Below are 21,446 nucleotides of genomic sequence, written 5' to 3'. Positions count from 1 at the left end.
TGATAGATGTAGCATTTCTCTAGAGGTACAATCTTATCCCCCTACAGATCCTTGGCGTTGGTAAAGTAATATTTTCTACTCCTTTCTGAGGAAATAGAGAAGAGAAAGATAGTTCACTTCTCTAAGGTTAGACAAGAAATAGCAGCAGTGCTGCCTATTTTAATGGTTTTTTTAATGGTTCATTGGGCTGCTTGCAAAAGAAGCAAGACCCTTTCCTTCTGTACATATCCTCTGCCACCTGAAAACAGATAAAGCCACTCATGCAAATCTAGCAATATTTTATTGTTCTTTGAACCCCATAGTAGTAGTAACATCTGAAGAATGGGGCACATTCACAGCATTAAGATGCAGCATTGCACCATCCCAGGAATCCAAGAAAAACGACACATTCTGCAATGGCAAAGAGCAACTTCCTGGGAAAGTTTTACCAAGTTCTCTCCTAAAAACATTGTTCTCATAATTCTCCCAGTAGCTGCAGAACAGCGAGACTCACTGGAGAAGCATATGCCAGAGCCAGTGGCAGCAACACATGTAGACATGGAAGAGCTAAAGTTGACCCTGTGTGAAGTTCTTGATTTTGTTCATGTTGTGATCTACTGCACCAGTTAGAAACTGCACCCAGCCTTCCTCTGATGGTGGACATACATGGCTTGTCCTGCAAAAGTGGAAGAAATTAATTAGGAAAGCCTCCTGGGTGTCTTACACCTATGCATCCAGACAACATAGGGGTATTGTGAAGTGCGGAATTACCACAGCATTAAACCAGGACTGCTATAGCCCCAGAGTGCTTTGAGCAAGGATGAACTCACACCCATGTCTCTAGTCCCAAACCTTAACATATATGTGTGTGTCTTCAGTGGGAACCACTTGCATCCCTGTCATCCTTTTCTTACTCCTTTGTGATGGGATAACATCATAATTATTCCAAAATGCCAGCATCTACTGTCTAGAAATGAGTCATCTTTGACAGGAGGTAGAAAGATATCAACCTTCATAGCAGGGAGCACACAGTTATAAAACTGTAACTCATACTCACTTTGCAATCTCTAAGACTTTCTTTAGTACTGAGGCCAACTTAGCAGCCTAGAAAAAAACAAAAGGGAAATAAAGTGAGCCAAACATGGAAAGAAAGGGGGCTCAGCAGTACTGGAAAAGAAAGAGGGCGTGCAGGAATGCCTAACAGAGCCAAGAATGAGTAAAACTGCCACAGATCCTCATGCAGAGGCTATCTATCACCGCCATGCTGTGGGCAGGTAGGTTGGAATACACTCCCAACCTACTGCTGGCTGGGACAGGTGAAAATAAAGACAGGCTGTTTTTTAAAGCATACATCAAAATGCTTTTTTCTTTAAAAAGATAAGCCTATTAGAAACTGGTAACTGATACTAAGGCATGAAGTGAATGACTGTAATGAAATTTGATATTAAGTAATACTTTTTTTTTTTAACACCCTAAAATCAAGCCACTGGCCGAAGGCATGAAACGAGAATTAAGAAGAAAACATTTAAAATATGAGAAGATAAGTACTTAATTTATTATGGAAGAGACCCCTGGAAGTCATCTAGTACAATCTCCTGCTCAAAACAAGGCCCACTTCAAAGTTCAGTCAGGTTGCTCAGTGCCTGACCCAGTCAAGTTTTCAGTATTGCCAAAGACAGAGATTCCACTGCTTCTCTGAGCAGCTTGTTTCAGTGCTTAATCATGCTCACAGTGAGAATTTTTAATTTAGATAACTTTATTTGAGCAAATCTATATTACCCAAGGAAGAAAGTAGACATGCAGTACAACAGCCTTAGACCTCACTTTCCTGAGGTACTGTCATTGGATGTCTCTATGGAATATAGTTCAGAGCCAAAGCTCGAGTAGCCATACTCCTCCCTGAAGAAGTAAAGATGAGGAATGCATTTCCACCTGAAGGAAGCTAAGTGTGCAAGAACCAAAGGGGACTCTTCATCCCTAAGAACCTGTTACTGAGACAATCACTAGCACCCACTTCTCCCTGACAGTCACATAATCCCTCCAATTTGATTTGTTCCCCTTCTCTATAGCCATGTGAGTAGACCCGCATGCAGGCTGCAGATACTCACATTGAGTCGCACAGCCAGCTGGTTCATAGGTGGATACATGCTCAGTGCCAGCTCATCAACACTAGAATAGAAAAGAGGGGAGCAATGGAAGAAAGGCCCTGAAAGCACAACTCATGGATTCTGGTCAAAGCCTACATCTACCCTGAATGTAAGTCAGGAATGGCAGTGTATGACAAGGAGACAACGTCAGTCATACCATGCAATGCTTCTCACTGCTTTCCCAGACATCTATGTGTCACTCTCACCTTAGAGTGAGAGATGGCTGCAGCTAACTCCACCCCAAGCTGCAATATATGTTCCTCTCCTAATCTGCACAACTCTCAACAGCCTATGCCATACTAGTCTTCCCACCACATCTGCTTCTACCACCCGCTCAAAGCTTCAATATCATAAAGGTTTTCCTAATCCGTTCACTAGATCTCAAGAAAGGCAGGAACTGCTCTGGAGCAAAAAGCAGCACAGGGAGAGACCTGCTTACCTTGGACTGATCTCATTAGCAATGTCTGCAAGATCATCCAGCTGAGCGATCTGCTCTGGAGAATCAGCTTTGCCATAAGCCTTCACTACACCCAAGACCTTCTTCAGGCAAGCTTTAGACGCCTTCATTAATCCCATGCAGGAGCTAAGCAGCTTCCGGTCAGCCTCTGACCAATATGTATCTCTGTTGCCCCGAAAGCCCAGCTCTTCATCTTCCATGATGTCACTGTAGGGGTCTTGCCCTTCTACCAGAGCCTGAGAACACAGATGCACTGAAAACCCAGAGCCTAACATCAATTCCAACAATACCCAGAAGGAAAGGAAAAGCATAATCTAGAAACCATACAAATAATTTATGGAGGAATCTCTCTCCAATCAGCATCTCAGTTGCCATATTCTGATTAATCCTAGCAGGACCAAATTAGGAAAAACTAATCTTCCACTCCAACAGAGCAAACAGCAAGATGGCAAATAGTGTAATTCTTGCATCAACCTAAACTGCCCTGCCACCTCCCCTGCAATTCAGGACATGGCTTTATGGAAACCTTATATAAAGTAAACCAGGCTTGAGTTTAAAAAAAACAATTACAATGCAGGCATAATACAGTAACCTAGCTCATCTCAGAACAAATTTAAATCAAAGCCTGTATATAAAGCAATCCCTGTATTCCATCACTGAATCATCACTGCAGGTTCCTCAAAGGCTTAGAGGCTTCCTTACATGTTCCATCTCCTCCAGAGCATCCTTGACCACACCTAGACACACAGCCAAAGCTGATGCGACTGCTGCCTGGTTATCTGCAAAGCAAAAGGATGAAAACTGTGGCACTGCACTGATTCAAATCAGCTTGTAACAATGTTCATCTAAGTTTGCAATTATTAGATCTTGAGATTATAGGATCAAACTTTTTGCACACCTCAGAGCTGCCTTGCTGCCACGCAAAGAATCTAGCCTGGCTTCCAAGCTTATGCATTTCAAAAAGTCAGGTTTTGCAGAATGAGTGAGCCTTCACTGTCCTAGCTAGAATGTCCCTTGCAAGGGCTATTGATATTCCAAGATAACACATCCTAGTTCTGTTGTTCTGCATACACAATACTCACCTCGTGGCAGGTTGGACACCTGCTCACATGCCTCCCACACACCACCAGTTGATATAAGCTGTTCCTGAGACAAGCTGAAACAAAGCAAAGTCCCAAAGTTAGACTCAATAACACCACTCTGATGGACTATGTTTTTATTTTCTGCACGAAAGATGATGCACACTAGTAGAAGCTCCACTGGAAAGATGTCACCAATCAGCTTGTCACTAGTATCCCATGTTTGTGTAAAGCAAGAAGTGCTGGCTCCTACAGAATTTCATTATCCATTGGAACAAGAAGCGGGAGCCTTTTCCAAAGGCCTCCCAAGGTGCTTAGGCATATTATTTATTGTTCAGAACCTACACAAATCAGAAGTCTGTATTAGAGATTGCTGACCTCTGCCTAAGGGCAGTGGCATGTAATCCATAAAGAGAGGAAGCGGTCCATAGTGGTCCAATACCTAGCTTTATAAAGCTGTGCAATGATTGCATAAGACAGTTCACTCCAAGGGCAAGAGCTGCCAAACAGTGCAAATGCTATCCAGCACCTTCATGGAAATCCTGCTGCCAGAATCTTTCCTTGCCACAGACAGGACAAATATCTATTTTCCGTGAAGGCAAAAGCACCTGACTCAGTCACTGGGACAAGAGGGTACTGTCAGGGCCACCCTCCTAGGAGTTCGGTTGGCTCAACTGAAGAGTTTAGCTGGTTAAGTACAAGGTAAGCTCCTTTGCTGACAGGAGGTACTGTGAAGAAAGCTAGAAGTGAGGGCCAACCCCTTCCTTACCCTAGGAGATGCTTTCACCCCGAGGTTCTTTCACTGGCCCTGTTTGTGCTACATCAGAGCTGTGTAGCAGTGATGCTGGCACCCAGTCTCATAACTCCTTGAATCTGACCTAGATCCTGACCCACTGATTTATTCAGCTCATTGTAATGGACGTACTGGGCAATCACTGGATGGTGTCTGATGCTGGTTACTCTCTCTGGACCTGATCCTGACTTGCTGCCCTGACATTACAGCTTGACTTCATTGCTAGGGGCTTGTCTGACGATCTGGACTCTCAACTGAATTTCACTACCCCCACCAGCACTGCTCTGCTCACTCAGACACCAGGGGACAGGGCCTTTGCTGATGAGACCACTGCCTCTTCCTGCCTAACAATGTTCTCCTTCTGCCTCCCTCTTTCCCTTAGGAAGCAGTCTGCATTTGCTGCTTTGTAACAAGTACACTTGGGACTCTTTCTTCCTTTTTTTTTAATGGAAAATTACTACCTCTCCAATGGAGCACTGAGAATTATTTCTGTGAGTTGGATCATTCCCTCCACTACTTCAGTGGTAGCATCTCGTACCATCTTCCGAAGAGTAGTACCTGGTTGAGATTGAGAAAGCAAGAAAGTTGCTACAAAGTCAGCATCGACAGAAAGCAACTGCTAAAGATGAACACAGACTGTTCCATTTGCATAGATACACTGCATAAATGAAGTTACAGGTATTAAGTTCCCAGTTCCAAAAGGACTTTGGACAAGAATCTACACACTTTATAAATATGAATGCTCAATCAACTATACAACTTTCCACATTATCACTCTTTCACAGATGGAAATCTGCAGCAGTAGACAGGCAAGCGGCTGACTCAAACGTTGCAAGTCTACAGAACAGCTGACAATGGGACTCCCTGCTCATGCTAGCCTGCCTTCCTGCAGATGTCAGACCTCATATTAGGCTCTGAAATACTGTGTTTCTTTATATAGGGGTAAAAGTACCACCGCCCTATATACTGGGCACTGCCCTGCTGTCAGTATCTCACCTTGGCCCTTGGGGAGCCAGTAGTACACCGTGGCAACTGCAAGAATGGCATTTTGGACATCTTCGCTCACCTTCCGGCAATCCTGGAAATGGACAGGCAAAAGGATTAACCGTGAGTAGTGCATGCTGCACCACATTTAGAAGGTCTCATATGCAATCACTTACATTCAGATTGCTTTGAGAAAAGGGAAGCACAGTAATGGCCATCTTGCTTGAGAAACAAACACAGCACAAGAAGATACAGCAAGCAAGCTGTATACATCATAAGCTGCCTCATTATTTGGTCACAAAACACGCCTTGTTCACACCCTCTCTCCATCAGAGAAGAAGATGTAGCTTTGATCATTATTCTAAACCAGAGGTCTTTTTTTTTTTTTCTCCTCTAAACAAAAGTGTGATAAACTTCTCTCAATTAACAGCAAAAATATCAGATATCCTTTGTTAGATCTAAGGTCTGCATTGTCCAACAACCTGCCTCTACCAGCAACCAGCTGTAGATGTTAAAGGAAAGAATGCAAGAACACTTCTGTCCAGTATGTCTCCCTAACTTACAGAAATTAGTTCTCTGGGCAATTCTTGAATTGAATTAACACACTCTATGATGCACAGCCCATACTGACATCACTTGTTTGCGCTGAATCAAATGACTTTGTTTTAGTCAAGTGAACCATGAGATACCTGAAACTTGTCGCATGCACTGCACTTTTGCAGTCTATGGGGGCTTTCACTTACCTCTGCAGAAGTCAGCGGAGGCCCCGAGAATGCCAGACTCAGCTTTGTAGCTTCCTGTGATGTTACTTTGAATGTCTGAACTAGAAAGGATTCAGTGGGAGCAAAAGAATAAAAAGTAACTTGGGTAAAAGATAAAAGAGCAGAGCAGCTAGACGAGCAACATTTCTGATGCTACTTTGCCCTGCTGCTTGATTACCATTTCTTCCTTCCAAGCAATAAAAGTACATTTTACACTGAGGGTGGTGGAGCACTGGCCCAGGTTGCCCAGAGAGGTGGTGGAAGCCCCATCCCTGGAAACATTCCAGGCCAGGTTGGACGGGGCTCTGAGCAACCTGATCTGGTTGGAGATGTCCCTGCTTCTTGCAGGGGGTTGGACTGGATGGGCTTTGAAAGTCCCTTGCCTCACAAACTATTCTATGATTTTTCAAGTCTGTACTAAATCCCACTACAGAAAAATAAAAATTCCATGGTGTATTTCTGCTACATGTTGCACGTGTCCTACATCTGCTTTTGTCCTAGTTCTGTTACTCAGCTGGTAGTCATATCTTCAACCACACTCCGAGTCCTGGTCTGTGACACCTTCACCAGAACGTGCTGTGCAGCTTTAACGAAGACCAAAGACTTTAAAAATCCAGTTGTGACAATTGCTCAATACCAGCCGGTGCTCCGCCAAGACCAGCACCCTGGAGGGAAGGGCAAGCGCAAAAGCCCCGCTGCAGACCTGCCAGGGATCTCGCCTGCAAGTCAGAGCCCGGCCACGCACCGGCGCCGCGGACATCCGCCCGCTCCACAGCCCAAAGCGTCCGCCCTGGCCCGTCCCGCGCCGGCCCCGCCCCAGCCCGGCCCCTACCCTGCGGACCAGCGCCGGTCGACCCCGCCCGCTCCCCTGCCCGTACCTAGGGTGTCCCAGAAGCGCGGCAGCTCGAACGGCTCGCGGCCCTCGCCTGGCTCGCCCTCTGTAAAGGCAGAGAGAGACCTCAGCCAGCGGAGAGCCCGCCCGGCCCGGCCCGGCCCTGCCCTGCCCGGCCCCCGCCCCCACCTCGGACCCGTGCCAGCACCGCGCGCAGCGCGTCCCGCAGGTCCCGCAGCGGCTCCCGCGCCTCCATGGCTGCGGCAGCAGCCAGCGCCCCCCCCCGCCTCACATCCCCCAGCCGCGCGTCGCATCCGCTTCCGGGTAAGGGCAGAACGCCGGCGCCCCACCCCTTCCGGCGAGCCCGCCCAGTCCCGAGAGAGAACGCGCGGCCGCGGCGCACAGATACGCTTTATTAGCTACAGGCGCGGCAGCGAACGCCCGAGGAGCTGCTTCGTTGTCCCTGGGACGGGGCAGAGGGGGATAAGGCACGGGGCAGACGCCCCACTACAGCAGGCGGTGGAGGTCCTGGAAGTTGAGCAGGTTGTTGGCTGTGTCGGACCAGGCCGCGTGGGTCGCACCGTCCATCTCGGAGGCGAGGCTGTTGGTGCTGTCCAGAGTGTGGTTCGCGCCCCCGATGACTGCGTGGCATTCAGGGCACTGACTCCTCTCCATCGCCCCTCCACAGTCCCCAATCACATAGACATGCCCATTTCTGCACTTGAACCAGTGGCCACGGGGACAGCCAATAGCACTGACGATCTGCACCCGTTCAGCTTCCGAGATCCCCAGCCCTGACGCAGGCAAGGCAGTGCTGAGCCTCTCCAGGTTAGCCTTCACTGCAGCCTCATCCTCCTCTGTGAACTTCTTTGTCCCTTGCAGGATCTCGCGTGCACTGGCAATCTCTGCTGCGAGCGCTGGGGTGATCATCCCACTTGCACCTTTGCACTTTGCCAAGAGGCTCAGCAAGTAGGTCAGTCTCTGCATCTCAGACTGCAGGTCAGAGAGCTCCTGTCCTGTAAAACTGAGGCGTGGCTTATCCAGCCACTCCTGGACTTCCTCCAGCCGCTTTCTCAGCCCTTTCCTCTCATTCGCATCAATTTTGCTCATAGAATCAGTTAGGTCTGCTACACGTTCATAGAAGTTAAGCTGGTTCTCAATTAGTCCAATATTCTTTGTGGAGAGATCAGAAGCTTTTAGTTTATCTTCTAGCATGAGGTACTTAAGAGGTAGATTCCTCTGCAGAACAGCATTCCTTATCAGTGCAGCCTGCAGCTTTTGTCTGCTAGACTCAATTTCCTGTGCTGGGCCTTGGATTTTCTCTTTCACTTTTTCAATCTCATCCAGCCGCCTTTTCACAATGGTGCCATATCTCAAATTCTTTCTGATAGGGGTCTGACAGATAGGGCATACCTTCAGCTTGATGACATCTTCATCTTCATCCATATAATGGTCAAGGCCTTGGGACTCAAAGACATGGCCACAGTCTTCAAGCTGTACAAATCGAGCATCTGGGTCTTCCTCAAAGCCAAAAAAGATCTGGGTAAGTTCCTCACGATCACAAACAAGGCACTTCTTTGGACAGGGCTCTCCACACAAGCCAATACAAGGATGACCACAGCACAGTAGCTTAGCACATGGTACATTGCAGCGAGGCCTATTGCATGGTTCAGAGCAAAGATTGGTACACTGGTAGTGCTGGCACCGCCACTCACATGGCTCAGCACATGGAGAACAGCGCTCTCCACACTTCTTCTTACACCTACTGTGGATACAGTGGTTCTGACATTCCAGCTGACAGGGAGGGCATTCTGTAGTACAAGGCTGCTGACACTTGTGGGAACACACCAAGAAGCGCTTGCACGGGCTGTTACATGGCTTATGAAATCTTCCTTCAAAGCAGGCGTAACAGGAACCTGAGCATACATGACCGCACTCCAGTGTGACAGAACACTTAGCCTTACATTCCACAGGCTTCTCATATTTCATCTCTTCAGTGATCCAGCATTTAACTTGCTGGTTGTGGCCACATTTCAGTATGACTGTAACCACTTCAGGACACCGCTTAGTGCATTCCTGCCCACATAATTTGTTGCACATGTGCCCACAGTTCAGCTTTTTCTGGCAAGGTTCCTGGCAAAGAAACTCACTGTCCAGAGTAGAGCATGGCACCATCTGCAGGTGGCCACACTTAGAAATCGTTTTCTCAACTCTCACCATGCATGCTCCACAGGGCTCATAACATGATCGTGGACAGCGGTGCCCATCTGCACAAAGCACCTTTTGACAAGGCTTCAGACACTGATACTCTTTGTGCTGTGTGTCATATGGGTGGCATGCCCTTGTGCAAACGTGTCCACAACTCAACCTAAATTCACAGGGACGACTACAGCCTCCTTCTGGGACTTTGCTGAAGTCTGCTGCTGTAGATACCAGTGTTTTGGTTTCAGGGTGGTTTTGACAGCAAAGTATCAATGAGCAGCCAATGTGGCCTTTCTCCTGAAGGGTGTGGATGATCTTGCTCCAGAGAGGAATCTTGCCAAGCATTCTCATATTTCCAATACAATACAGCCCTTTCTTAGCTCTGGATAATGCTACACATACCCGATTAGGGATCTGTAAGAATCCAGGTCTCTCCTCTTTGTTGCTCCGCACGAGTGACAGCAGAATAATATCATTCTCCTCCCCCTGATACTTATCTACTACATGAACCTTCACACCTGCAAAGGTCTTGGCTGGCATGAGCTTGCGCAGACAGAAAAGCTGTCCAGTATAAGTAGTGAGAATGGTGATCTGAGAAGGCAGATAATCTTGACACAAGAGGTATTTGCACAGCTCCACTACAAACTGAGCCTCATGGGGATTTTGGTGGCTTTTCCCTTCCTGGATCTCCTGCTCAGGAAAGTCATGTTCCACAAAGAAGAGGTTAGATAGGACCCCCTGAAACAAAAGAAAGGAACGTCAAACACACGAATTCTGCCTTCCGTCACTGCAGCCTGTTTCCATGTCCCCAGTTACCCACTGACAGGAGGACTCTTAAGGAGAGGACTGCAGTATGCAGTTACTGCATACCTATGCAATGTCCTCTTAGATTTCCATAGTGTATTCATCAGATAGGGATTTAAGCTTATTTAACACATTTCGGCTTATTAGTGACATTTCAACATCCTAACATGAAATCAGTTCCTGTGGATGATTTTATTCCCTATCTTTTCAGAGTTGTTTCTACTGCAGCTTTTCAGGTTACAGAAAAGAGAAGATTAAGTGCTAGCAACATTTCTTGAAGCATCATAGTTCCGTTCCACATTCATGGTGTGAACAATGTCTTGTTTCGGTCATGCGGGGAAAAAGATAGTAAGTTACCAGAGCACAGGGCTTAGCACTTGCCTAAAACTGCCTAGCAAAAAACATGCCTTCTTTGTTACTACAGTAAAAGTAAAAAAAAGCAAGAAGGGCTGATTTTCCATCAGGAAAACTAGAAACACTAGGGACTCCAGTAACCACTCACCAGCTCCAGGGCTGCAGAATTGTCTGCTCACCTGTCCAAAAATTCCATTTGCTTTGAGTTAGCAGGGACCTTTATTTTTTGCCTATTAAAAGGAACTCTTCTACACATAAGAAATTATTGGGCTGTGTGCCAAAACCCAGAAACTGGTTTTATCAGAAAAGAACAGGTTTTGTAGATCAAACATAGATCTCTAGTTCTAAGGTGTCCATAGTGTCGACTGCCATACAATTTAATTCAGTGATCACCTATGGTGATTACTGTATTATATGGGAAGATTTGATTTTGACACCTGTTGGTACCTCAAGTTTGATTTAAGGGTAGATGAACCATAAGATTCTTCAGAATAGCTTCTCATAGGAGAAATTGGGCAAAATTTGTGATCTCCTAAGTTGTTGTGTGTTTTGGGTGGTATTTTTGTTCTTGGCTGGGTTTTTTTTGTTGTTGTTGTTGTTTGTTTGTTTTCAATTTTCTTCTACAAAATACTTGATCTAGACTTGAAGATACCAAAAAGAGGACCTGCCACTTTCCCAGATAGTTTATTCTGGTCATTAAATAATCTTCAGTTTTAATTTTCCCTTGTCTGGCTTCAGTTTTCTGCTATAGTTTTCAGTATGCTTTCCTCATCCAGTTAAAGAGCTTTTAAGTAATTAGCACTGTCTTTTACTAAAGAGAGATTTGCACAGGCTATGGTACTGGAATCCTCTTTCTGCAGCTATCTCCAATTCTTTCTCCCTGGGTATTCAGTCACTTGTGTTTCAGAGATCCAAGGCCTAGCTCTGATACAGCACAGCAGTGTAACCTTGACTCAGACTTCTCAGGAAATAGTTAAGTTGCAACAGAGAGCTGTGAGCAAGTCTGCAGAACAGGGCTATGCAAGACAAGAAAGGTAAAATTACAGACAGAGATATGATAGTTAATAGTTCAAAGATGCAAGAAAAGCACCAACATGGAGAGACAGGAAATCCTAATTAGGGTGGGGAAATAGAGATCAGGAAAAAAAAAAAAAAAGAGTTAGTGTTAAGATGGAAACTTGGCAACATTAAGGAAGAAGCAAAGGCTGACACTTCTGACTGATACCTGCCTGACTATAGCAAAGACTCTTCAAGTGTCTCATGGTGTGACAAGCGTACTAATGCTTATAACTTACTGAATTCTAGTTGTTTACTGTGCTGTTAGCCAATAAGTGATTGCTTTATACTTTTAAGCTGAATAGATCTTGTTTGCAGATGTTATGTATTGGTAAAGTGACCAAACAGAGAAACGAGGGAAGGCGAGTTCCAGTAATCAAGTCTAGATCAAATCTTACGTTGGAGTTTCACATATAGTACTTTAAGTCTCTCATTTAAGATCTCTTCCTAGCTTTCAGTCTCCTAGAATTCTTTTGGTCCCTCTTCCATTTTTCAGTGTTCTTTTAGCGTCATCAGTGCTCAATCCATTTCCAGTGTCCACCATCACTAATGCCAGAAGAACTACAAATTACTTGCTTAATTCTATACGACACATTTCCTTGATTCAGGTATAAATTTCAATAACTGAACTTGATTCTAAGAATTTGAAATCCTCAAACACTGTATTTTACAGAAACTCATTTTAGCCATTAACAGGGGACAAAAGCAATTGCTTGGATTGCCAAAAACTCACTCTTATGTTCTCATACTTCAGGACAGAAGGATGGTTCTCCAGTTGCTGGTATATATGAGGACTGAGAAGCTGGGCAATTTCAGGACGCATGCGGTGCTGAAACACAAAGCAGCCATATCAGTCTTGAGGAAGAAGCACCATATTTCCCTACTAGGATTCTGTTGTTCCACTGTATGGACTGTGGCTGAATACAAGACAAGGATGGCTTTCCAGTAAGAGTCAAGACAGGAGGCACCTCCCAATCTCCACCCTCCCCTGCCCCATCACTGCCACCACCAGCAATTACAGGGGCAATAATAGCAGAGTATCTTCAAGAAAACCATTTGGCATGGTTGTTGTAATAAGAATGCTGGTTTCAGTACAAATCTAAGAACACTGTTCGGCATAACAAAAGCCAGGACCTCACCCTAACCACTACATGGGCTCTTCTAGGTAGGCTTTAATACAGGACTGCTAGAGGTAGAATTAACTTTTTCAGGCACCAAGATAAATTTTTATAGCAATTTAGCAGAAAGCATCCTGAGAAGACCCGTGCTGTTGCTTTCTAGAGCTCTGGAATTTTCAGATGCCACAATAAGCCATGTTCATTGCACTAAAACATGTAGGAACTACATTGCCGCAGACGACATCACTGAATAATTGGAAATACACTGGAACACTGGCATTTTGACAGCTCTTACCATTCTTCTTGGAATCAAATAGCACATTCTTTTCTTTTAGGCTGTTCTGAGAGCAGAAATACAAATTTAAGCGTACCACAATCTTAAAACAATCTACATGCAAATGCAATAGAGAGTTTTTATAGCTCTTCCTCACTTGGTATTTCAGACGGACAAAGGGGAAATTGACTTTCACCAGCCGTTCAAAGAGAGATACTTCCAGATTGAAGTTCTTGGCCAGGTCATATACATTTGCACTAGGGCGCAGCTGAAAGAGAAGGGATAGGACAAGTGTTAAAGCATGGACCTCCTACGTATTAGTAAGATTTTTCACTCATCTCTTTTTCTGTCACTGGTCCCTCACAGCAAGGCCAGAAACTGGACTCTTGCAGAAGTGCTAAATATCAAAGTTAGATACAGCCACAACTGAACTGGATACAAGTACACGTAATACTGTATCCATTAAACTAAAAGACAAGTCCAACACCAGCTGTACTCCAAAACTGCAGGAGACAGGACCTGTGGTATCTGTGGAAGCTGGGGAGCTGGAAGCCTTGGCAATCTTTCACATATGGTGTTTGGTTAAAAGGTTCTAGTTCATTTGCACAACAGTTGGAGTCTGTTAATCGTAGATGTTACCTGCTGGTGATCTCCAATGAGGATGAGATGCTGGCAAGCTTTACTCAGAGTAGTAATGGTGTGAGCCTCAAGCACCTCTGCTGCCTCTTCTACAATCACAATTCGCGGCTCTACTTTTTGCAAGATCTGACGGTATTTGGCAGCACCTGAGCAAGGAGAGAAGATAAACCTTAGGAGAATGTAATTACATGCAGGTAGTATGACAAGAGTTTTCTGGGAGTTTTGTGTCCCAAAAAAGACTGGGGTTCTTCCCAAGATTCCCCATTTCAAGACTCAGCTTTTTGAACTTCAAAACTGCACCATACCAAGGATGGCTTCTGTATGAAGAGTTATTACGGAGGGCAGGTGGGCATTAGAATCCTATGCCTGCCTTGGCCCTTTCCCAACTTTCTCGTCAGACATAAGATACCTACTCTATGCACTGATCATCATACATAAATAAACGTAAAGTTGTCTCTCTGGAGGGTGATATTACAGTGACCTTTACACTACCTTCATCAGAAGGTGATGCGTGGATAGCAGTGCAGATATTAGCTGTGTTTTACTCAGGCACAAGAAGTCAAGCATTTCTATTAGGAGAATGCTGCTTGAGATGGAGGAAGTGCAAGAGTGCACAGAAACTGCTCATGCAGTTAATTGACAACTCGCACAATAGCCACATTTGCAAAGGGAGTCAGAGATTAAAAAGGCTGCAGTCTAATGCAGAGCCTGACCCAGGCTGTCAAGCAGCATATAACACTAATCTTCTGGCAACAAGGTCCTTTAACCATTACTGGATATAGTGCAATACTGGTTTGCTTCCCAACTGCTGTGCACCTGTAGTTGTCATCCCCACAACTTGGGCCTCCTTGAGAATGCAGAGATCTTCCTGCAGCCTCAGTTCTGTCAGCCTTTCTGCTGCTGCCTGATACTGCTGTTCATGCTGCAGAATCCTCCGTCGAATAAACCCCTGATAGGTCTGCAGCCAAAGCCTGAGAAGAAAGTGCCATCGTCACACAAGGCAAGGGGAACAGGATAGCAATCCCAAAGTTCTAAGTGGATTCAGTTCAAAACTTCCTCTGTGTCTTTTAGGCAAGGGATCATTAGCATCTGTACTTAGTCCTGAACACACACAGACATAACAGCAATACGTGGAAGATAAGAACAAGCATGTCCAAAAGATATGGACAGAAACACCATGGCTTGGCAGAAAGAGTTTGCAAACTGGAACAGTCCTAGGAAACATTTGTCTGACGGACCCTACAAAACAGCTTTGTCACCTGTAAAGCCTCCAGCGGGAGCTCAGGTCAAGTTGCCACAGATCCTGAATAGCCTTGGCCTCTAACTGTGTCATTGCACTCAGTTTACGGAGCTCAACCTTCATCTTCTGTTTCATTTTCTTCCTCTGGGCAGTAGTTACCTGCAGGGAAAAAAAGCTCCCCAATAAGCAGTTATAGCACAAAGACTCCTCTGTACTAGCCTCTCCGTGTTATTCTTTACACAATCAAGCAGAGCCAGAGCATGCTAGTGCATGCAGTTACCTCCCACTGCATTGTCTTCTGTTGTGGTTGGGCTGTTCCTTCTTCTTGGTCCTCCAGCTTCATAGCCAACAGCACGCCGGCTAGTTCACGAACAGCTCTGTGCTCTTCCTCCTTCCTTCCCTGAGGCTTTGCTGCCTCCTCATCCTCAATCACTCTGTCAGCTTGAATCAGGTCAGCCTCCTCTGGGATCTCCAAAAGCTCCTCTTCTGCTTCACCTTCCCGCTCCTCCTCTCTCTCCTGCTGACCACCTGTAAGAGTCACCAGTCAGATGCAGGAGGCCACAGCCACTCTAGCAGAATCACAGTGCAGCAGTCAGATCACTGTGTGGAAATTAAGTTTAATCTTCTTTCCACTGCTTCACAGTATCATGCATCTTTCAGTGTCTGTTAAGTAGCGGTGTCTCTTTTCTGGCACACATGCACTGCTTAGGCAAACACACCTGTAGAGGATGGGGGGAGGTTGTCTGTTTGGTTTGGGGTTTTTTTTGTTTAGTGTTTGGGTTTTTCTTGGGTTTTTTTGTTTGTTTGTTTTCTTTTTTAAAAAAAGTTTTGTTTGATTGCTTTTTGATTTTTGTTTGTTTTCTTTTTTGTTGTTTGGTTTTTTGTTTTTTTTTTTTTTTTTTTTTTTTTTACCTGGATTCTCAGCCCCTGTATTCTTGGCAGCATTCTGGGTGAAGACAGTTACACCAAGGCCCAGCCACTCCAGAATCCTTGAGTGTTGTGAAGCACTGTAGTAAAACTCCTCATCATCCTAATAAAAGGAAAGTTAAATCAGCCAGGCCTCTTGCACTTCGGAGTCTTAGAATGATGCCAAAGCAGCACCAGGCAAGTAGGACAAGTTCCCTGAGAGACCTCCAGAGCTAGAAAGTCTGAGCAGCCTCAGATCTTCAGAATGGGCATCCCTCCTCCCCTTCAATTTAAGAGGTTTTCATTTGCGCACATATATTTTTATGCTGATAAAAATCACTTAGAATCTCTGCAGTTTAAAGGAGCTAAATTTAAAGCCCCTGCCTACCCCATCCAGTCTAGACTACCATCACTTGGCACAGCTTGCTATTCACTCCTTCACTTTCCTAGTAGCCAAGTAACGCTAAAAAGAAGTGTGCTTGGGGAACCTCAGACTCATTATCAGAAAGGGTAATAAGCATACATTGAGACTGCTTGACTAGGAAGAGACCTCTCTTACCAGACCATTCATCAGACTGTCCCAGTGCTGGGGTGCAATGCATGCTTCCAAGTGACGCTCATGTAGAACTCCATATGTTGTGCACTCTAAATGCTTTGCTCCTTCATGAAGCTCCTGCTCAGCCTGTTTCATCTCACTGATTATCTACTCATAACAAAGAGAAGGGAAGCATCATCATACTCAGAGAAACAAAGTTCAGAAACAGCAGGACAAGAAACTGATAAAGTCAACAAGGACAGAAGAATTAAGAGGCTGACTTCAGTGTAAGATAAGGTGAAAGAAGAGATGTGGAGAAAGTTTAGTTAGCTCCTCCAATGCACAGGCAACCCAGTCCCATCATCTCCAGTGAAGTCTGCACATACATTCACATAGGCTCTGCGGAGATGCATTGGCAAATTGTATCGGAATTCACACTTCTTCCTCAGCTCCCTCAAAGTGAATTGTTTCAGGACCTCACTGCTACTTCTGCCCCCAACACGCACCATCCCATGTTTTTGGAACGTGTATATTCCTGGGAATGAAAGAGAAATATTAGTACTAGAGCCAAGCTCTGTTTTCTGCAGTAGGACAAGGGATAAGAAGAATACCCTTTGCAAATGCTACACTGGATTGGTCTGAGTGAAGTTTCCTTACTGTGTATCAGTGGGGCTAGAGTTACTAGAACAAGCCAAAAGGGCAGGTCGTCATGCCAGAAAATGGGCAGAGTAAGAGTGATACTATGATTTCTACCTGATCCTCCATCATACTTGTCAGGTACTCTTACCTTCCAAGAACTGATCCAGTGCATGGTTAGTGTAGCAGACGACTAGGATGGGAGACTTCTGGACAGTGCTTTGCCATACATGCTTATTAGTCAAGAGAGCCTGAACAATCTTCAAACCCACATAAGTCTTCCCTGCAAAACAAGCTCAGAATCAGAAAAGGGTAATCCACCCTCTACAGGGTGCCTTGAAACACAGGAATCATCAAAACCAGATACAAGACTTCCTTCTAGACTGCAAATCTGATCTGTGCCAAGACAGCTGACTCTAGAGGTAACTAGTTAACAAAATGTAAATGAAGTAGCATGACACTGTCTGTCTGGCCTGTAGTTGAGCAATGCCATGCTCTGTAAGAACGCTGTCTTTTGGTTAATACACTGGACCAGAACCCAGGGTTTCCTCTGCCATTGCGTCCCCCAGTCCACTCTGAAACTGGCTTCATACATGACATTTGGCTGCACATGAAACATCCAGATACTAGTGAAATACAAGCAGTGGTGCTTGTTGAGTTCCGGTACCATTTGAAAAAATTACAGTTAATCTTGTAATGCTTTATTTACACAGAGGATCACAGCTGAATGCTCCAAACATTCCAACATGCTATGGAGACAAACAGGACTGTTGCACAGCAAGGGGTATCATATTATCAAAGATGGCTGAATATTTTTTCACCCCAATACACAAGCACAGCCAACAGTGCAGCTGGTGTCTACTTGCAACTAGGTCGGTGATGCATAAGATCAGATATGGATATGAGGACATTTTAACATTCTTCTCCACAGCCCATTCTAACTGGGCCACTCAAGCATCAATTAGGCATGGGACTAAAGCTTTGGAGACAGTACAGCTGGCTTTCTCTGAAGTTCATCTCCCTAAATGGTGGAATAAAGGAGAACTACTTAAATGACAGACTTAAAGCAAATGTTTCTCACCAGTCCCAGGAGGTCCTTGGATAATAGCCAGCTCCTTGGTGAGTGCAAGGCTCAGTGCCTCCATCTGAGACTCATCTAATCTCAAGGCTTCCATTGAAGGCCACTGCTTGAGATCTAGAACGTGGACACTTTGCCTTCTCAGACCATCAGCATACATCTCTTCATCTGACAGGGGATCTTCCATCAAGGGTGAAAAGTTGTAGAGAGTATCTATTGTCAGGTATGTTGGCTCCTTTACCTGTGTATCACATTCCACGATGTACTTCTGGAATGGGATATCTTCTTCTTGGATTTCCTGTAACCCTTCCAAGACATGCCGATAGGCTTCAAAGTAGGCAGTTGTCTCTACCATGAGGAAGGAGTCTGAGGGCCGAACCTCTGCCAGCAGTGCCTGGCTCTGTGCGTTAAAACATAGCTGCACAATCCCGTAGGCAAGATCTGCATTATCACGATTAGAAACAGTGGCAAAAAGGCATGTTTCAAAGTGGTCTTTGGACATGCAGATCAAGGATCCATATAGCAACCGTTTGGAATTCTGCCATCGTACAAACTTCAATGGTTTTATGTCAAACTGGACCTTGTAAACAATACCAGTTGGGGAACAGAGAGGAGTAATAATCCGTGTGTCAAAGTAGATCCTGATATCATCAAATTTTTTTTTTCTCAAACCTTTGTCCTCAAAGCTCTGCAAAAGCTCCAAGATACCTTCCCTTAAAGGCCTTACAAAGTCCTCTCTCAAAAGCCGGAAATGGGTGTCAAGATAAATGCTAGTGCTCTCATATCTTCCAGAAACAATATTGGGACGTAGAAAGGGTTTCTCATCACGGTGTACCTCATTATATGTTGGATAAATGGTCATCGTACGATAGGTTTCTTCTTGACCATCAGTCCGAGGCTGCATAAGAGTATAGTTATCAGCCCTCAGTGTGCCTTCACGTCTCTTCTCCTGCAGATGCTGCATGAGCATCTGGACTTTATTTAGATTCTTCTCTGTTTCTTCTGTGATGTCCACACCAGAAGCTCTCAGGGCATTTATGGATGCTGGCAAGACTGTCAAGAGAATTGAGATTTTCTGCACAGAGCTGGCTGGGAAAATACTGATCAGGTCCTGCAGAAGTGAAATGATGTTGCTAATATGCACTGGGTACTGATGACGTACAGCAGGGACTGCTTCTGTTATCATGTCAGACACATACTGTGGTAGACAGATCTTGAGAAAGTTGGACTCCTTCACCACTCCAAGAAGCTGTTGGACACTCTGTCTATCCATTCGGGAACTGCATGCTTTTCGAAGCACCTGGCAAACGAGCTGAAGGAAATTGGGATTCATAGCTGTCTGGGAAAGAAGTTCCTTCAAACCTAAACTGGAAGCAAGTGTGATGACAACTTCTGAAGGGTCTTTCTGGAGGAGACTTTCTAGGAATTTATAGCCAATCCTTTTGACTTGCTGAGGCTGCTCACCAAGCTGGGCGCTACCCAGGGTAGGGTTCTGGTAGAAGTGAGGATTCTCCCGAGATTGCCTCCTCCGTCCCTTATCTTCACTTTCCTGCCCATTCCTCAGCCCTCTAGCTCCTTCCTGGGCTTGTCCACCTTGATATCTCCTTCCCTTACCTTCGTTTTCTTGCTCATTCCAGAGTCCTCTAGCCCTCTCTTGTGCTTGTCTACCTTGATCCCTCCTTCCCCTACCCTCATTTTCTTGCTCATTCCAGGGTCCTCTGGCCTTCTCATGTGCTTGTCCACCTTGACACCTCCTTCCCCTACCCTCATTTTCTTGCTCATTCCAGGGTCCTCTGGCCTTCTCATGTGCTTGTCCACCTTGATACGTCCTTCCCCTACCCTCATTTTCTTGCTCATTCCAGGGTCCTCTGGCCCTCTCATGTGCTTGTCCACCTTGATACCTCCTTCCCCTACTCTCATTCTCCTGTTCATTCCAGTGTCCTGTTGCTCCACTCTTGGCCTGTCCATCTTGGTTTCTTAGTTTATTCTTGCTTGATTGAGGAACCCTCCAAACCCAATCACCAAATCTCTCTTCTCTTTGCTCAGGCAGAATAGCATAATTACTGGCCTGGGGGCTTTCCCCTAACTGAGCTGCCTGGCCTGACACGTTATTTGTTCGGTTTCTGCCTCTTCGTATAAAGCCAGTATCCCAATGATCTGCATGCCCTTAAAAGAAAAAACAAACAAAACAAACAAAAAAACCCAAACAAACAAAAAGACACTTGTTAGTTATAAATTAATCACATTAACGTGCCTCCTAACACAAACACATGAGCATTTTGGCCTGACAGTCAGCATATTTTTGACATTTGTCATCAAGTTTGAAAACTACCATTATATTTGCACCCAGACCTTTCAAATTGGTGTTTGCTTTGTACCCCTTTTGGAATTGCTAAAAAGAGTGTCACATCCAGACTTCACTTAAGCTGTTAAGCCATGACAACACTTAAAAAAAAATCAAACCCATTTCCACAGAACAGAAAGCAGAATTAAGAAATGCTAAATGCGAAGTTTGCACAGGACAGGATTTCCTTGGGAGTTAGCTGTCACTGAAATCACGACAAAGGCAGCAGCAGCTGACTTGGACTGACTGTATAGAGCACAGCTAAAACACAGACCTTCTGGACAAGGTCTGGCCCCTCAGAGTAGCAGGAAGCATAGACCATATAGCCTTTGTCACACCATCAACAGAATACACAGGGAAGCACTGAACACCAGCAGAAACACGTTAGCAAGGAGATTGCTGCAGCACATTATCACGTCATGGCCCCAGCCGGACTCCAAAGGCAAATAAGGAAGTGCTGGAATTTAAGCTTGAGAGGAGATTTCACTACACATAAGCAGGGAAGAAGCAGATCCCCCCTATATCAGCACCGTCCCCCAGGCTTTCCACAGCTCTGCATCCACTGGGCAACCCTCACCTCTCCCTCCAGCTCGGGGCTGCCGGGAGCACGGCTGCTGCCCAGCACCCTCCATCGCCGGGCCCGGTGACTCCTCTGCGAGGCGTCTCAGCGCTCCGGGGCGACAGCACCGTTCAGCGCGGGGCGCAGCACCGCTCCTGCACCCCAACACAGGCGCTGTCTTGCTCAGCGCTGCTGCGCTCCCCGCACGGCCCGGGAGCCGCGGGCCCGCCCCACCACCCACCAAAGTTTCGCTTTCCACTTCCCCGCAAGGCCCGCCCCGCCGCTCCCGTCCTCCGCGCCCGGCGGGCAGGCCCTCCCCGCCCTCCCCCTGCGGCCAGCGCCCCGCGCCCCCTGCCCTTCCCCGCTCCCGGCGAGTGGCGTCCCGCGCCCCTCCGCCCAGCCTCAGCCCGTTCCCAGCAGGGAGCGCCCCCCCCCCCCCCCCCCCCCCCCCGGCCCCAGCCTGCTCCCGGCGGGCGGGCGGGCAGCCCCCCTCCACCCTCCTCCGGTCCCGGCGAGCAGCCCGAACCCCTCCGAACCTCCCCTGGCCCGGCCTCGGCAGCCAGCCAGCCTCACGAGGCAGCTCCCGCCGCCCTCTCCCGGTACCAGCCGCTGGGCAGCGTCCCTGACAGGCGGCCGCTCCTCCTTTCCCCGGCACCGGCAGCCGCTCAC

At 46.2% G+C, this 21,446-nt stretch overlaps 2 protein-coding genes across 3 annotated transcripts; both read right to left on the bottom strand.

Moving 5' to 3' along the window:
• Positions 1 to 261: 261 nt before the first annotated feature.
• Positions 262 to 7,388, bottom strand: CCNDBP1 (cyclin D1 binding protein 1). Of its 2 annotated transcripts, XM_086760518.1 has the most exons (11): positions 7,222 to 7,388; positions 7,079 to 7,138; positions 6,183 to 6,262; positions 5,452 to 5,533; positions 4,917 to 5,013; positions 3,666 to 3,739; positions 3,286 to 3,362; positions 2,566 to 2,819; positions 2,088 to 2,148; positions 1,037 to 1,083; positions 262 to 655 (listed from the first exon to the last, which is right to left on the bottom strand). In XM_086760518.1, exons 1-11 carry the CDS (start codon positions 7,286 to 7,288, stop codon positions 547 to 549), a joined length of 1,008 nt encoding a protein of 335 aa, XP_086616644.1. In that variant the 5' UTR covers positions 7,289 to 7,388; the 3' UTR covers positions 262 to 546. The 2 variants fall into 2 exon arrangements, with proteins under 2 accessions (XP_086616644.1, XP_086616645.1); XM_086760519.1 differs by lacking the exon at positions 3,286 to 3,362 and having other exon boundaries at positions 2,566 to 2,836.
• A 40-nt stretch (positions 7,389 to 7,428) lies between these two features.
• On the bottom strand, positions 7,429 to 21,423 carry ZNFX1 (zinc finger NFX1-type containing 1). Its single transcript, XM_086760517.1, has 14 exons — positions 21,314 to 21,423; positions 20,796 to 20,932; positions 17,878 to 20,040; positions 16,948 to 17,079; positions 16,547 to 16,695; positions 16,185 to 16,328; positions 15,632 to 15,749; positions 15,000 to 15,247; positions 14,739 to 14,878; positions 14,296 to 14,450; positions 13,480 to 13,625; positions 12,998 to 13,108; positions 12,182 to 12,277; positions 7,429 to 9,972 (listed from the first exon to the last, which is right to left on the bottom strand). The coding sequence occupies exons 2-14, from the start codon at positions 20,848 to 20,850 to the stop codon at positions 7,540 to 7,542; spliced, it is 6,090 nt and encodes a 2,029-aa protein (XP_086616643.1). The 5' UTR covers positions 20,851 to 20,932; positions 21,314 to 21,423; the 3' UTR covers positions 7,429 to 7,539.
• Between the last annotated feature and the right edge of the window lie 23 nt (positions 21,424 to 21,446).

The sequence above is a fragment of the Chlamydotis macqueenii genome, chromosome 16, assembly GCF_036417535.1.
Source record: "Chlamydotis macqueenii isolate bChlMac1 chromosome 16, bChlMac1.mat, whole genome shotgun sequence".
Lineage (NCBI taxonomy): Eukaryota > Metazoa > Chordata > Aves > Otidiformes > Otididae > Chlamydotis > Chlamydotis macqueenii.
Note: the sequence above shows the minus strand (reverse complement) of the source record. Positions and strands in the feature narration are given on the sequence as shown.

What these genes read in the sequence shown, in the direction of transcription:
- CCNDBP1 (XM_086760518.1), bottom strand. Translation starts at nt 7,288, where the DNA reads ATGGAGGCGCGGGAGCCGCTGCGGGACCTGCGGGACGCGCTGCGCGCG. An exon ending in CTCTGGAGGAGATGGAACAT is followed by an intron (nt 2,820 to 3,285) that starts GTAAGGAAGCCT and finishes CTGTGTTCTCAG; the next exon opens with GCTCTGGTAGAAGGGCAAGA. An exon ending in AGCTGGCTGTGCGACTCAAT is followed by an intron (nt 1,084 to 2,087) that starts GTGAGTATCTGC and finishes GTTTTTTTCTAG; the next exon opens with GCTGCTAAGTTGGCCTCAGT.
- ZNFX1 (XM_086760517.1), bottom strand. Translation starts at nt 20,850, where the DNA reads ATGGAGGGTGCTGGGCAGCAGCCGTGCTCCCGGCAGCCCCGAGCTGGA. An exon ending in TCCCGCTGGAGGCTTTACAG is followed by an intron (nt 14,451 to 14,738) that starts GTGACAAAGCTG and finishes CTTTCTTCTCAG; the next exon opens with GCTTTGGCTGCAGACCTATC. An exon ending in TGAAGTATGAGAACATAAGA is followed by an intron (nt 9,973 to 12,181) that starts GTGAGTTTTTGG and finishes CTTTTGTTTCAG; the next exon opens with GGGGTCCTATCTAACCTCTT.